The following is a 12,209-nucleotide window of genomic DNA, read 5'->3' on the forward strand; positions in this document are numbered from 1 at the left end:
ATTTAATTGAATCACCATGAGATACAAAGCTACAACATTGTGCATGTTTGAGTTTCAGTCATATAATGTCCAAAGCCACTCCTTCACCAGTGTACATGTCCATCCACCATTGTCTCATTTTCTTCCTGCCCTCTCCACTGTCCTCTCCCATACTTGCCACCTTCTCTTTCTTTCTCTGTCTTCTTTTTAGAGACTGTGATTTGCAATAGTATTGCTCAAGTGGTATCATGCATATCATTTTATCTCCTTTTAGCAACCAGTTCTTGTCAAGAACAATAATTTCCAATTACCATCGTCATAGTGGTCCTTTCTCTGTCCAAACTGCACTCCTTCACTAATTTTGGCAAGCTTCCTACCATAAACTGTTTCTCCTTGCCCTCGTCTCTATTATCTTGGGAATTATTACAATACTATCTTTTTTTAGACTCCACAATAAGTGTGATTATTCTATGTCTATTTATCTTCCTCTGACTCATTTCACTCAGCATAATACTTTCCATATCCTCTCATGTATAAGCAAATTTCATGACTTCATTTTCCTTAACAGCTGCATTGCACAAGAACAAGGGGAGGGGTCTTCCAGTCACCCAACAAGTACATTTTAGTTTTTAATATACCAGAAACCTCATATGAAAAGTGACTTAGGGGGGCCAGAGAGATAGCATGTAGGTAAGAAGTTTGCCATTCATGCTGAAGGATGGTGGTTCGAATCCAGGCATACCATATGGTCCCCTGTGCCTGCCTGGGGCGACTTATGAGCATAGAGCCAGGAGTAACCCCTGAGCACTGCTGGGTGTGACCCCCCCATAAAAAAAGAAAGAAAAGAAAAGAAAGTTGACCTAGGTCTTCCATGGGGACTGGAGCGACAGCACAGCAGTAAGGTATTTGCCTTGCATGTGGGCAATACAAGACTAACCCCGGTTCAAATCCCAGCATCCCATATGGTCTCCAGAGCCTGCTAGGAGTGACTTCTGAGTGCAGAGCCAAAAGTAACCCGTGAGCTCCACTGGGTGTGACTCAAAAAGCAAAAACAAAAAGTGGCCTGGGTCTTCCAGCCCATCAAAAATGCACTACTAAGGGCAATGGGATGGCAGAGAAAAGGGTATAAGTGAAAGTACACCAGACAAGTTAGTGATGGTCTATAGACAAGTCTGGTGCTGGTGCAAAAACTTTAGGTAATAAGGAGTCACTGCAGTGAAAAGTAATGGAGACCAGGAGAAAGATTAAAATGCAATTTCCAAATAGAATCTAAGCCTAAGACAAATAATAAATAGAACTATAAAATGTGAAAGTCTTAGTCTATTAAGGAAAGTAAAAAGTATGTCCCTTAGGTCACATTACACCAATAAAGTTATTTATATCATATTCACTCTGCTAAAGAAAATATTCTCCTGGGAATAAAGAGATAATTCAGTGGATAGGGTGGTTTCCCCTTTTGGCAGTTGCCTCAAATTTGAACCGTGGCACTCCACATACTAAATCAAAAACTAGCAGGAAGGTAGAGCCAGAATGGAAACCCTCAAGCAGGAAGGAAGGAAGGAAGGAAGGAAGGAAGGAAGGAAGGAAGGAAGGAAGGAAGGAAGGAAGGAAGGAAGGAAGGAAGGAAGGAAGGAAGGAAGGAAGGGAGGGAGGGAGAGAGGAAGGGAAGGAGGGAAGGAGGGAGGGAAGGAAGGAGGGAGGGAGGGAGGGAGGGAGGAAAGAAAAACAGATGAAGAGAAGAGGAGGAAGAGAGGAAGGTGGAAGAGGAAGGGAGGAGGGAAGAGGGGGAGGAAGGAAAGGATGAAGGAGGGAAGGGAGGAAAAGAAGGAGTAAATAAGGAAGTACAGAAGGGAGGAAGAAAAGGAGAGAAGTGAGGAGAAAGGGAGAGAAGTGAGGAGAAAGGGATAGAAGGACGGAAAGGAGTACAGGAGGAATGAAGAAAGGGAGGAAGTAAGGAAGGAGGAATGGGGGAAGAAAGGGAGGAAGTAGAAAGAAAGGGAGGATTTTCTCTTAGCATAATTATTCTGCATGTTTCTGTTTCATTTTTTTTTGCCTCAACAGCAGGTTGAAAATATGAATAAGAACATCTAGTGAGGCCTTTACTCAGTATTCTGATGGCAATAACAGTTTCAATTACTGAAACTAAGACGAGTTATTCTTAAAGCAAGGCAGATATTGTCAGAGGTTGAAAGCAAACATAGCCTTAGGTTGAATATGTAACTGCTGCAGAGTTTACAAAATGATATGCTCACATCAAACCACTAGCAGTCAAGCATGGGCATTGGGAACTGATTTGCTCCCTTGTCACTTCTTGATCAGTATGTTCTAATATGTAAGCATTTTTCAAGCTTTAACATGCACAACTTATCTGTGTGTCTTTCAAAGACATTACATGTATCTAAGAGGTATGAGCTAGAACATTGGTATAATCAATATCACTGTCCAAGAGCCATGTATTTAAATACAAGATATATATAATAGGAGCACAGAAATCTCAGAATTTCAAAGCATATTCTAAATTATCTGGAGTATTTAATCTGGAGGAAATCTTTATCCTTTGATAGTTCACAGTTTTAGTTTCATTTATAATTTTATTATTCATAGTAATGCATTTTAAAAACCTAGCAGTAAGTAATGAATACATTTTATCAGGCTACCAAGAGGTCCATGGCACAATATTTTTTAAAGGACTTTAACCCTTTTCTGGTGCACTTATTAATACATTTATTTATCTCCTTTTAAGTGGCAGGCACTTGGGCCCTGATAATGCAATAATCTAAATAAATTATCAAATAGTGATAGGGAATTCAAGTCAAAGAGACATATCACCCACTCAGGCTTCATGGGTTTTTCTGGAGAAAAAGCATCACAGAAAAGATGCTCTTTCTACAAAGATATACTGGTTGACATGAAAAATAGCTTGAGGGGCCAGAGAGAGAGAATGGAAGTAGAGCATCTGCCTTGCATGCAGAAGGACGGTGGTTCGAATCCTGACATCCCATATGGTTCCCCATGCCTGCCAGGAGAGATTTCTGAGCGTAGAGCCAGGAGTAATCCCTGAATGCTGTGCGGTGTGACCCAAAAACCAAAAAGTAAAAAAAGAAAAAGAAAAATAGCTTGAAAATATTTATCAGACCTACCTTTTTAGTTATCAGTATTTTCATGCAGCTTGAAACAATTAAGTTAATTAAGCAATCAAAACAATTCTTACGATATTTCCAGAGGTAGGAGAAAAGTAGAATACTATCTTATGAAACTATATCAGTCTTTTCATTATTTTTATCATTGACTTATGTTTTACTTAATTATATTTACAGAATTATTTGGGAAATGATTTTATGAAACTTATTTTTCATTAAAGTTTTCATGAAACATATTTCCAGTTGGTGAGTATGGTATAGAAATAATACACACCAGATTCCAAAGATGTTAACAGTATTATAGATCATATTACCTTAATAAAATGTAGTAAGGAAAATATTAGTTAAAAATGATTCTGTAAGTAGCCGAGTCGATTTAAAATTAGTCAAAAATCAGAGTATCTAATACAAGATATAGAATGCACAGAATGAAAACTTCTGTGAATATAATAATTGTTTCTCACACCTAATCCAAGTAAAATTTTTGGATGTTTTACCTTATTTATTTAGCTTAAATCTGACTCACATTCTGAAGTGTGACAATATTTTCTCTTTTTTACAATGTATATTTGCCTTATCAGCTACTTTCCTAAATTCTTCTTTAGAAGAATAAATGGAAATTTACAAATGAAATTATTTTCCCATCGGAGATTTTTGAAAAGGACTGTGATATCATTTCTTGTTAGGACATAAAATGAGATAAGAAAGCCACTATTGGGTTATCAAACTCAAGGCCTCTTTCATGGCAGACATCTGCTCTGTCTGAATGAGTAGTTTACAACAATTTCCAGAGAAAAGTTCCTTAATTCCTGGAAACTGAATATAGGAGCGGACATCAGAGTGATGCTAGGAGGAGTCTAGGCTTTGTTGCCCAATCCATTGCCCTCCTCTGTCAGTAAGGCAATTCTGCAAAACATACAGTGAAAATCTGTCTTCAAAAAAAAACTCAACTCAACATCCTGTTAATTGTAAGCTTTATTGAGACGAATACACATTTAGAGGACTTGACATTATCTTAACAATGTAAGTAAAAGAAAAACAGCTTACAGATCAATGCATATTAATAATTAAGGTATTTAAAAATGTCATGACTGGAAATGTTTGTATTACCATAAATGGTTAATTTTAACTAATGCCATTTCAGGGCATTAAACTTTTTTTAACCACAATAGCAATTTTTCAGTCTATGTACATTGCTTTCACATATAGATATTTCATTTTAAATTAGGTATATTTCCTTCAACTCATCCCTTCCAAACTTTCTCTTCTTCAGGTTAAACAGCTGCAGTTTCCGGAACCATTTTTATTTGTCACAAATATCCCAGACAAAGATAACATTTTAATTAGAAAGTTTTATATAATATTCACAGAGCTGAATTAAGGCATTTAATTTTTTTAGTATCCCTATGAGATAGATTCTTTAGTAATCCTATATTACAGATGAAGGAATCACTATGTTTTTTTATGGACTGAAGGTGTGCTTTGCATTAGGCACCAGGGATATAATTGAATAAAACAGTTACTAAAATGTTACTTTTGTATGTTTATTCTTTTCTGTAAAATATTTTAAACTGTTAATATGTTTATAGTATTGTTAATATTAGCTTCATTCCTCCTTGTCCCTTGGTATTTTCAAACCCAACCCTCCTTTGAGGCAAAATTGCCTTTTTTCTGTATCTCCTCACCCTAGGGAGGATCTGTCCCCAGAGTGATCACATCTTTCTTTTCTTTTCTTTTCTTTTCTTTTCTTTTCTTTTCTTTTCTTTTCTTTTCTTTTCTTTTCTTTTCTTTTCTTTTTTTATTTAAAAAACAAAAACAAAAACCTTCACCAGTGCAACATTCCCATCACCAATGTCCCAAGTGGGACATAGGAATCACTATTTTTAAGAAATTGGGGTATCTGGCCAGTTCCTTTTTTTACCAGGATATATACCCCCCTCAAAAAAAAAAAAGATAGTTCAGTTCTAGCCATTCAAACTTCAATGTGTGACTTATACTTGTTGTTTGTGTATTCCAAAGTCTAGTTAGTTCTTGATCCTTCACTTCTCACATGCTTCTCATTAAGCACCAGATAGGTTTTTCAGTCCCCCATAAAATTTCCTGTGTTCACATAATTTTTCGTAGTGTAAATATGATATAATAATTAGCCAATTTAATAGCAATTTCCTTAAGCACTCTAACCTAAATTGTAACAATTAAAATTATAATATGACGTTCCATACATGCCTGGTTGTTTGTTTTTTTTTTCTACTCTTTTATAGGGGACCTTCCAAACAGTGCTCAGGAGAGCTGGAGATTCCTCTTGGTTCTTTTCAGCCACCAAGTTGGCAAGACCTGGTGGTACGTGAGAATATCTGGGCTGCCAGGCAGTGATTGCTTGGGGGTACTCTGAGGTCACCTATATTGATGCTCAGAGTTCAGGGGCCTATGGAGCTACATCTGGATGCTGGGAGGGGACCATGTGGTACAGCGAATTATATCCATTGGCTGTATGAATGGCAAGCTATCTCTCTGGATTTAAGAAGCCATGTATAAGGGCCAGAACATTAGCATAGCAGATAGGGTGTTTGCCTTGCACATGGCTGATCCAGGTATAATCCCTGGCATTCCATATGGTCCGCCAAGCCTGCCAGGAGTGATTTCTGACCACAAAGTCAGAAGTAACCCTTGAGCACTGCTAGGTGTGGCCCAAAAAAGAAACAAACAAACAAACAAACAAAAATAGCCAAAACTATGTATAGAATTTGTCCTTGGCATCTCCTTACACATCTATATCTCTTCCTCTCAATCTTTCTCTTCTTTCTTTCTTTCTTTCTTTCTTTCTTTCTTTCTTTCTTTCTTTCTTTCTTTCTTTCTTCTTTCTTTCTTTCTTTCTTTCTTTCTTTCTTTCTTTCTTTCTTCTTTCTTTCTTTCTCTTTCTTTCTTTCTTTCTTTCTTTCTTTCTTTCTTCCTTCCTTCCTTCCTTCCTTCTTTCTATTTTTCTTTTCTTTATCTATTATCTATATACAGATATATACATACACACATATATATTTATGTTTATTTTTTGTTATTTTTGTTTGTTTTGAGGCCACTCTGGCAGTTCTTAGGGATTATTTCTGGCTCTGCACTCAGGAATAACACTTGATGGGTCTATGAGAAACATATGGGATACAAGCAAGGCAGGAGCGCTACCAAAGTACTGTTTTTCTAGCCTGTTAAATTACTTCCCAATTTAAAAAAAACAAAAAAACAAAAACCTATGTAATAGTGTCCTTCACATTTCTGTTAATTTCAGTCTTCTGCAAATCTGTATATATGTTTGTTCCTTAAGATGCTATAATTCACTAAGATAAATTAAAAATAAATTTACCTAACCACAAAAATTTAAAAATACCTTCAAGTTCAAAATACTTAAAAATAACTTCGAGCAGGCAAACCGCTTATTTGCCTTAGTGGTGGCTAACACAGGTGCAATTTCCAACACCTGACATGACCCCAAGCATCTCCAGGAATAATCCTTGCCTGAATTACTGGATTGGGTCCAAAACAAAAACAAATACAAAACATTTCAACAAAGAAATATAAATTCCTTTCTTCATTCTCTCATTTGCAGCCTCTACTCTAAAATAATGCAACATCAATGAAAAACTTGGGCTCACATTTTGTTGATTTCTTCTTTCTTAACATGTTAAGATATTTTCATATAATAAATAAAATAGGTCAGGTTTGGAATAAAATAAAATCCATGAAATTTCAAATTCCTCAATCTGAATTTACATTGTACTAATAAAATATTCCCACACAGGTATTTTAACTATCATAATATCAAGGCACAGAGAAAGCTCATATAAATAAGCCTGGGAAGTCATATGCAAGTCATACAGACATAAGTCATATATGACTTCCGTATATGATACATAATGCCTCTACTGACTGGGTAATTTGTAATTTGTCACGTAAACACAGACTTAATTCTAAACAATTTCCCTACATAATTTGTGTCTAAATTTGAAAGAGATCATTTAATGACCTGTCATTTATCATATCACCAAGTATACAATACTGTGTTCTGGACTTACCAGGTATCTTTCAGAGGACACACTAACTAAAATGAGATCATCTCCAACTCGTACTTTTTCTCCTTCTGACCGCTGTTTAGAGGCTGGATGAATAGTCCACCAACAAGCCTCTCCTGAAAAACAAATGACAAGTAAAATCAAAAGAAAAACCTCTTACTTTAACATCTATTTTCTTTGCCTAAGACTTGAAAAAAAAAAGTAAATAAACTAAAACTTCAAAATCAGTTATGTTAAATAGAAAATCGCCCTATTAAAATATTTCAGGAATTTTATGAGGTCAGCATGATAGGCAGTGGGTAGGGTATTTGCCATATGGTTCCCCAAACACCATCAGGAATAATTCTTGAGGATACCTGAGCATTGACTGGCCAGGTGTGGCCTCAAACTAAATACCAAATCCCCAAAAAGAAGTCTTTTCAGGAATTTGAAATTTCATGTACAGTAATCTCCAAAAGCACAACATTCAAAAATACCATCTATATTCACTTAGAAGACATATTGAAATATAAAAATTCTTTCTTTTTTTGTTTTTGGCCACACCCAACGGTGCTCAGAGGTTACTCCTGGCTCTGTGCTCAGAAATCGCTCCTGGCTCAGGGGACCATATTACATACAAGAGATCAAACCGGCATCAGTCCTGGGTCAGCCTCGAGCAAGGCAAATGCCCAACCACTGTGCTACCACTCCAGCTCAGAAATACAAAGAGTCTTCTCAAGAAACCGATTGCAGCATTTGAGGAAATCTGCTGTTTCTTTCCTTCTACTAAAGATATTTCTTTGCACCATCCAATCAAACTGATCTAACTTCCTTCTCTATACATTATTACACTATATGCTTTACACTTTTGTAGTAATATTGAGCTAGTTATGACACTATTCACTTTACTCTTTGTAGTAATATTAAAGTTTGTCCTTCAATTTTCATGGTTTTTGGGAATGTGAACGCTATCAATTTTGAAAACTCTACTTTGGGGAACTACTTATTCAAAATGAATACAAAACTGTCATCTAAATGTTACTATGCTGTTTCATTTTGTGATTTTTAATTGTGGTCATGTATATTAATTCCAGGTACAATATAATCAAATTATTTGTATAAGAAAACACCAAGAAACATTTGACTATTCAATAAATGAAGTAAGTTTTTGTTGCAGTTTTTTTTTTCAAATCACAACTGTTTATTCTGGCTTTTCACTCAGGGATCATTCCTGGTGGGACTTGGAGGACTGAATTGGATGCTGGAGTCCAACCAGGTTGGAGTTATGCAAGAGCATCCCCTGCTCACTGGACTATATATCAGGCTTCCATAAATATTTTTTTCTAGGATAAGTCAAGCATTTAAAATGCATAAACTTTATATCAATTTTGTATAGAAACAATACCCAAGATATAAACATATTTATTCATACTATCTTCTAAAACCTATATATAAATTCTATCCAAAATTGAGGATAGCATTTTAATGATATTTTATTGAATCATCATAATTCTCTCCCTTTTAAATTTATTATTTTTTCAAAAAGCTCTTTTTTTTCTTTACCAAGTTTTTTTTTTTTTTTGGTTTTTGGGCCACACCCGGCGGTGCTCAGGGGTTACTCCTGGCTGTCTGCTCAGCAATAGCTCCTGGCAGGCACGGGGGACCATATGGGACACCGGAATTCGAACCAACCACCTTTCGTCCTGGATCTGGCTGTTTGCAAGGCAAACGCCGCTGTGCTATCTCTCCGGGCCCCTTTAGCAATTATCTTATGTTATAATATAAGTTTCAAATACTAAAACTTTGGTATTCTTGATTCATTGCAATTTCCTTTGCTCCTGTAGTTTATTACAGGCAGTCAATAAATGAGTTATCAAATAAATATTGTTTTTATTTTTGATCACACCCAAAATTCTTAGAGGATACTCCTGGTTCTTCATTCCAGAATCAGTACAGGGGACCATAGGCATGCTAAAGATCAAATCAAAATCAACCACAAGTAAGACCAAGTGCCCTACCCACTAAACTATCACCCCAGCCCCATAAATAGTATTTTCAATTACTTTACAGTTATTAAATTAGACTGTGAACTATTTTTAATATAACAATTCATCTTACTTAAAATCTATTTGAAATCATTCAATCATTCATACTTTTGGAGAAAATTTTTCATTAATTCACTACAAAACTTACAAAGTAACTACACTAATTACTACTTGAAATAACTGGACATATGACAATAAATAAGCAAGAAAGAATTATTAGTTTTAGTTTAATTCAGATAAGATTACTTATTATTAAATTATTTAATTATTATTAAGGCAAGCATATGTCAAGTGATAAACAGATAAATAGTTCAGCAATTCTGAAGAAAACAGAGAGCTATGGGAGAAAACCAAGTAATGTAAGAGACATAGAATGCAGCTGAAAGGAAACATTTTGCTTTCATACTTTGACCATTACATAATAAGCTCAATGTAGAAAATTCATGAAAGTATTTTACTTATTTTGAAAGAACTGGAGGTTTTATTGAATGATTGTGTGCTGAAATAAATGAGTTAAAATAACTATCAAAATACAGGCTTATTAAGTCTATTTAAATGAAATAAGAAGAACTGACCAAAACTGAAAAAAAAGACTTCAGAGACAGTACAGCAGTAGAATGCTTCTCTTATGTTCCTGAGTTTCAATTCCTGGAACTGGAAGTGGTTCCCCAAGCATTGATATAAGAGGTTTCCAAGAACAGAGCCAAGAGTAAGCTCTAAGCACAGCCAGGGGTTCCAAATACCACCACCAAGACCCCAACATAAAAAGAAATAAAAATCAGAATAATTGACTAGGATTTTTGGCACCTAAGATTTCTTGATAAAGGTAGAATGTTGATGTATTAATAAGTGAATTAGATTGTTAAATATAGATTTACATTCATCCATTTGTTGTTTGTGGAACAAAAATTATTTTGAAAAGAGAATCCCAAGAAGGACATAATTTTTTTTTTGTTTTTTTGTTGTTGTTTTTGGGCCATACCCGGCAGTGCTCAGGGGTTACTCCTGGCTGTCTGCTCAGACATAGCTCCTGGCAGGCACAGGGACCATATGGGACACCAGGATTCAAACCAACCACCTTTGGTCCTGGATCGGCTGCTTGCAAGGCAAACGCCACTGTGCTATCTCTCGGGGCCCAGAGGACATAATTTATCCAAATTCTGAAAAGAAAATTTCGTAAGTCAGGAAAATTTTCTACTGTGATTTTTTTTTAGTCTTTTATTTATCTTTAATTTACAAGTCAGGTGTGGTCTTTAAAAAGCGATAAAATACACACAAAGTCAAGTACAAAAGCATATAAAGTGCCAAATCCTCAAAGCAGAGAGATCAAGAGCACAAAGACTGTTTTCACTCATTAAGAGGGTTTGTGTATAAATTATTGTTCTAAATGTATACAAACACATGTCTGTACAAATCTAATCTGGTGCCTTGTAGGCAGAGAAATAAAAATTATTATATTTTTTCACATTTATGGTTAAAAGTTGAGAATAAGCATATGAAGATGAAGGCAAGAAATAGCAATAACACTTTGTAAACTAAGTGGACATTAATATAAGTAACAGTAAATTTAATTACATATTTTCTATATTAATTTATAAAAGTAAGATACAAAGCCTATGCTGAATAAACTGCTAATCTTTGAAAATAATTAATTGAGAGAAACAATATATAATTCTTCCTTGAGGCTGGAGAGATAGTACAGTGATCCCCAGTATCCCAGTTTGATCCCCAAGTTTGATCCCCAGTATCCCCAGTATCCCAAAAGGTTCCCCCAAGCACTGTCAGAAATTAATACTGAGTGTATAGCCAGGAATAATCCCTGAACATCACAGAGAGAGATATTGAAGACCGGAAGGGTGTACTGGTGAAGGATGGTGTATATTGTATGACTGAAACACAACAATGAACAATTTTGTAACCATAGTACTTATATAAAGCTTTTTTTTTTTTTTGGTTTTTGGGACACACCCGGCGGTGCTCAGGGGTTACTCCTGGCTGTTCGCTCAGAAATAGCTCCTGGCAGGCACAGGGAACCATATGGGACACCGGGATTCGAACCAACCACCTTTGGTCCTGGATCGGCCGCTTGCAAGGCAAACGCCGCTGTGCTATTTCTCCGGGCCCAGCTTTTTTTTTTTTTTTTTTTTTTAAGGCATTTGCTTCTTCTTGACACCTGTTAAAACAGTTTCACCATGACAGCCTGTATCCAATCCCTGTCACTCCCTCTTAGTGCAGCTTCAGGACACAACATCGTGCTTACCGGTTGTGTCCTCTTGCAAGCCAACATCAAAGGCCAGCTTGTCTGTTGAAGATCGAGAAGTGGACAAACAGCAGAGATACTAAAAAGACACAGAATAATAGTGGTCAGTAAACATTGACAGAACTCTCCAAGTCTGTTCTGATGTGTAATTTGGTATCAATATATTTAATATTATTATCTCCTTTATATTTGGAGAGCTTTATACAAGCTTATGATTTTCATTAGAAGGTAAAAAATCATTCACACTGCATAGTAGGAAGAATGTTCTAAAGGAAAAACAGTCTATCCTTTCATGAGAATAGAATGGAAATGTGTTCTGTCAATATTTGTATATTTTTCATGTCACATGGAAGTAATAAATCAAATTAAAAGAACAACTTGGCATCATATAAATCATTCTCACAAACAAAAAATCGAGACCTATTCATTTTTTGTTTTCTAATTTGTTAGCATTTAAAAACACTGAGATTTTAGTGTATAGTGTGGTAAGTCTTGTCAAGTCCATGTATGCTTTTCTAAAAGTAACTAACCTCAGAGAATTATCCTTTCCTTCTTTCTCTCTCTTAATTTTCCTAACATAATATTATGGACAGTAGATATAAGATAATTTTCCAACAAAATCCAAAAAAGTGTTATCCCTTCATTTTTTCTCTGTTAAGGTTTTTCTTTGTTTTTGTTTTTTACATTGTTTTATTTTGTTTTGTTTTGTTTTTGTTTTTGGGGTCACACCCAAAGTAACCCAGGGGTT

At 35.5% G+C, this 12,209-nt stretch overlaps 1 protein-coding gene across 1 annotated transcript in view; it reads right to left on the bottom strand.

Annotated features, from left to right (window-relative positions):
• The window catches only part of RYR2 (ryanodine receptor 2), a 685,578-nt gene that overhangs the window by 414,079 nt on the left and 259,290 nt on the right, over window positions 1-12,209 (bottom strand). Inside the window, exons 7-8 of the mRNA XM_049789034.1 lie at window positions 11,462-11,540; window positions 7,181-7,293 (exon numbers count right to left, since the gene is read on the bottom strand). Of these exons, the coding sequence (XP_049644991.1) occupies window positions 7,181-7,293; window positions 11,462-11,540 (192 nt within the window). The remainder of the gene's footprint in view (window positions 1-7,180; window positions 7,294-11,461; window positions 11,541-12,209) is intronic.

Source organism: Suncus etruscus, chromosome 15, assembly GCF_024139225.1.
Source record: "Suncus etruscus isolate mSunEtr1 chromosome 15, mSunEtr1.pri.cur, whole genome shotgun sequence".
Taxonomy (NCBI): Eukaryota; Metazoa; Chordata; class Mammalia; order Eulipotyphla; family Soricidae; genus Suncus; species Suncus etruscus.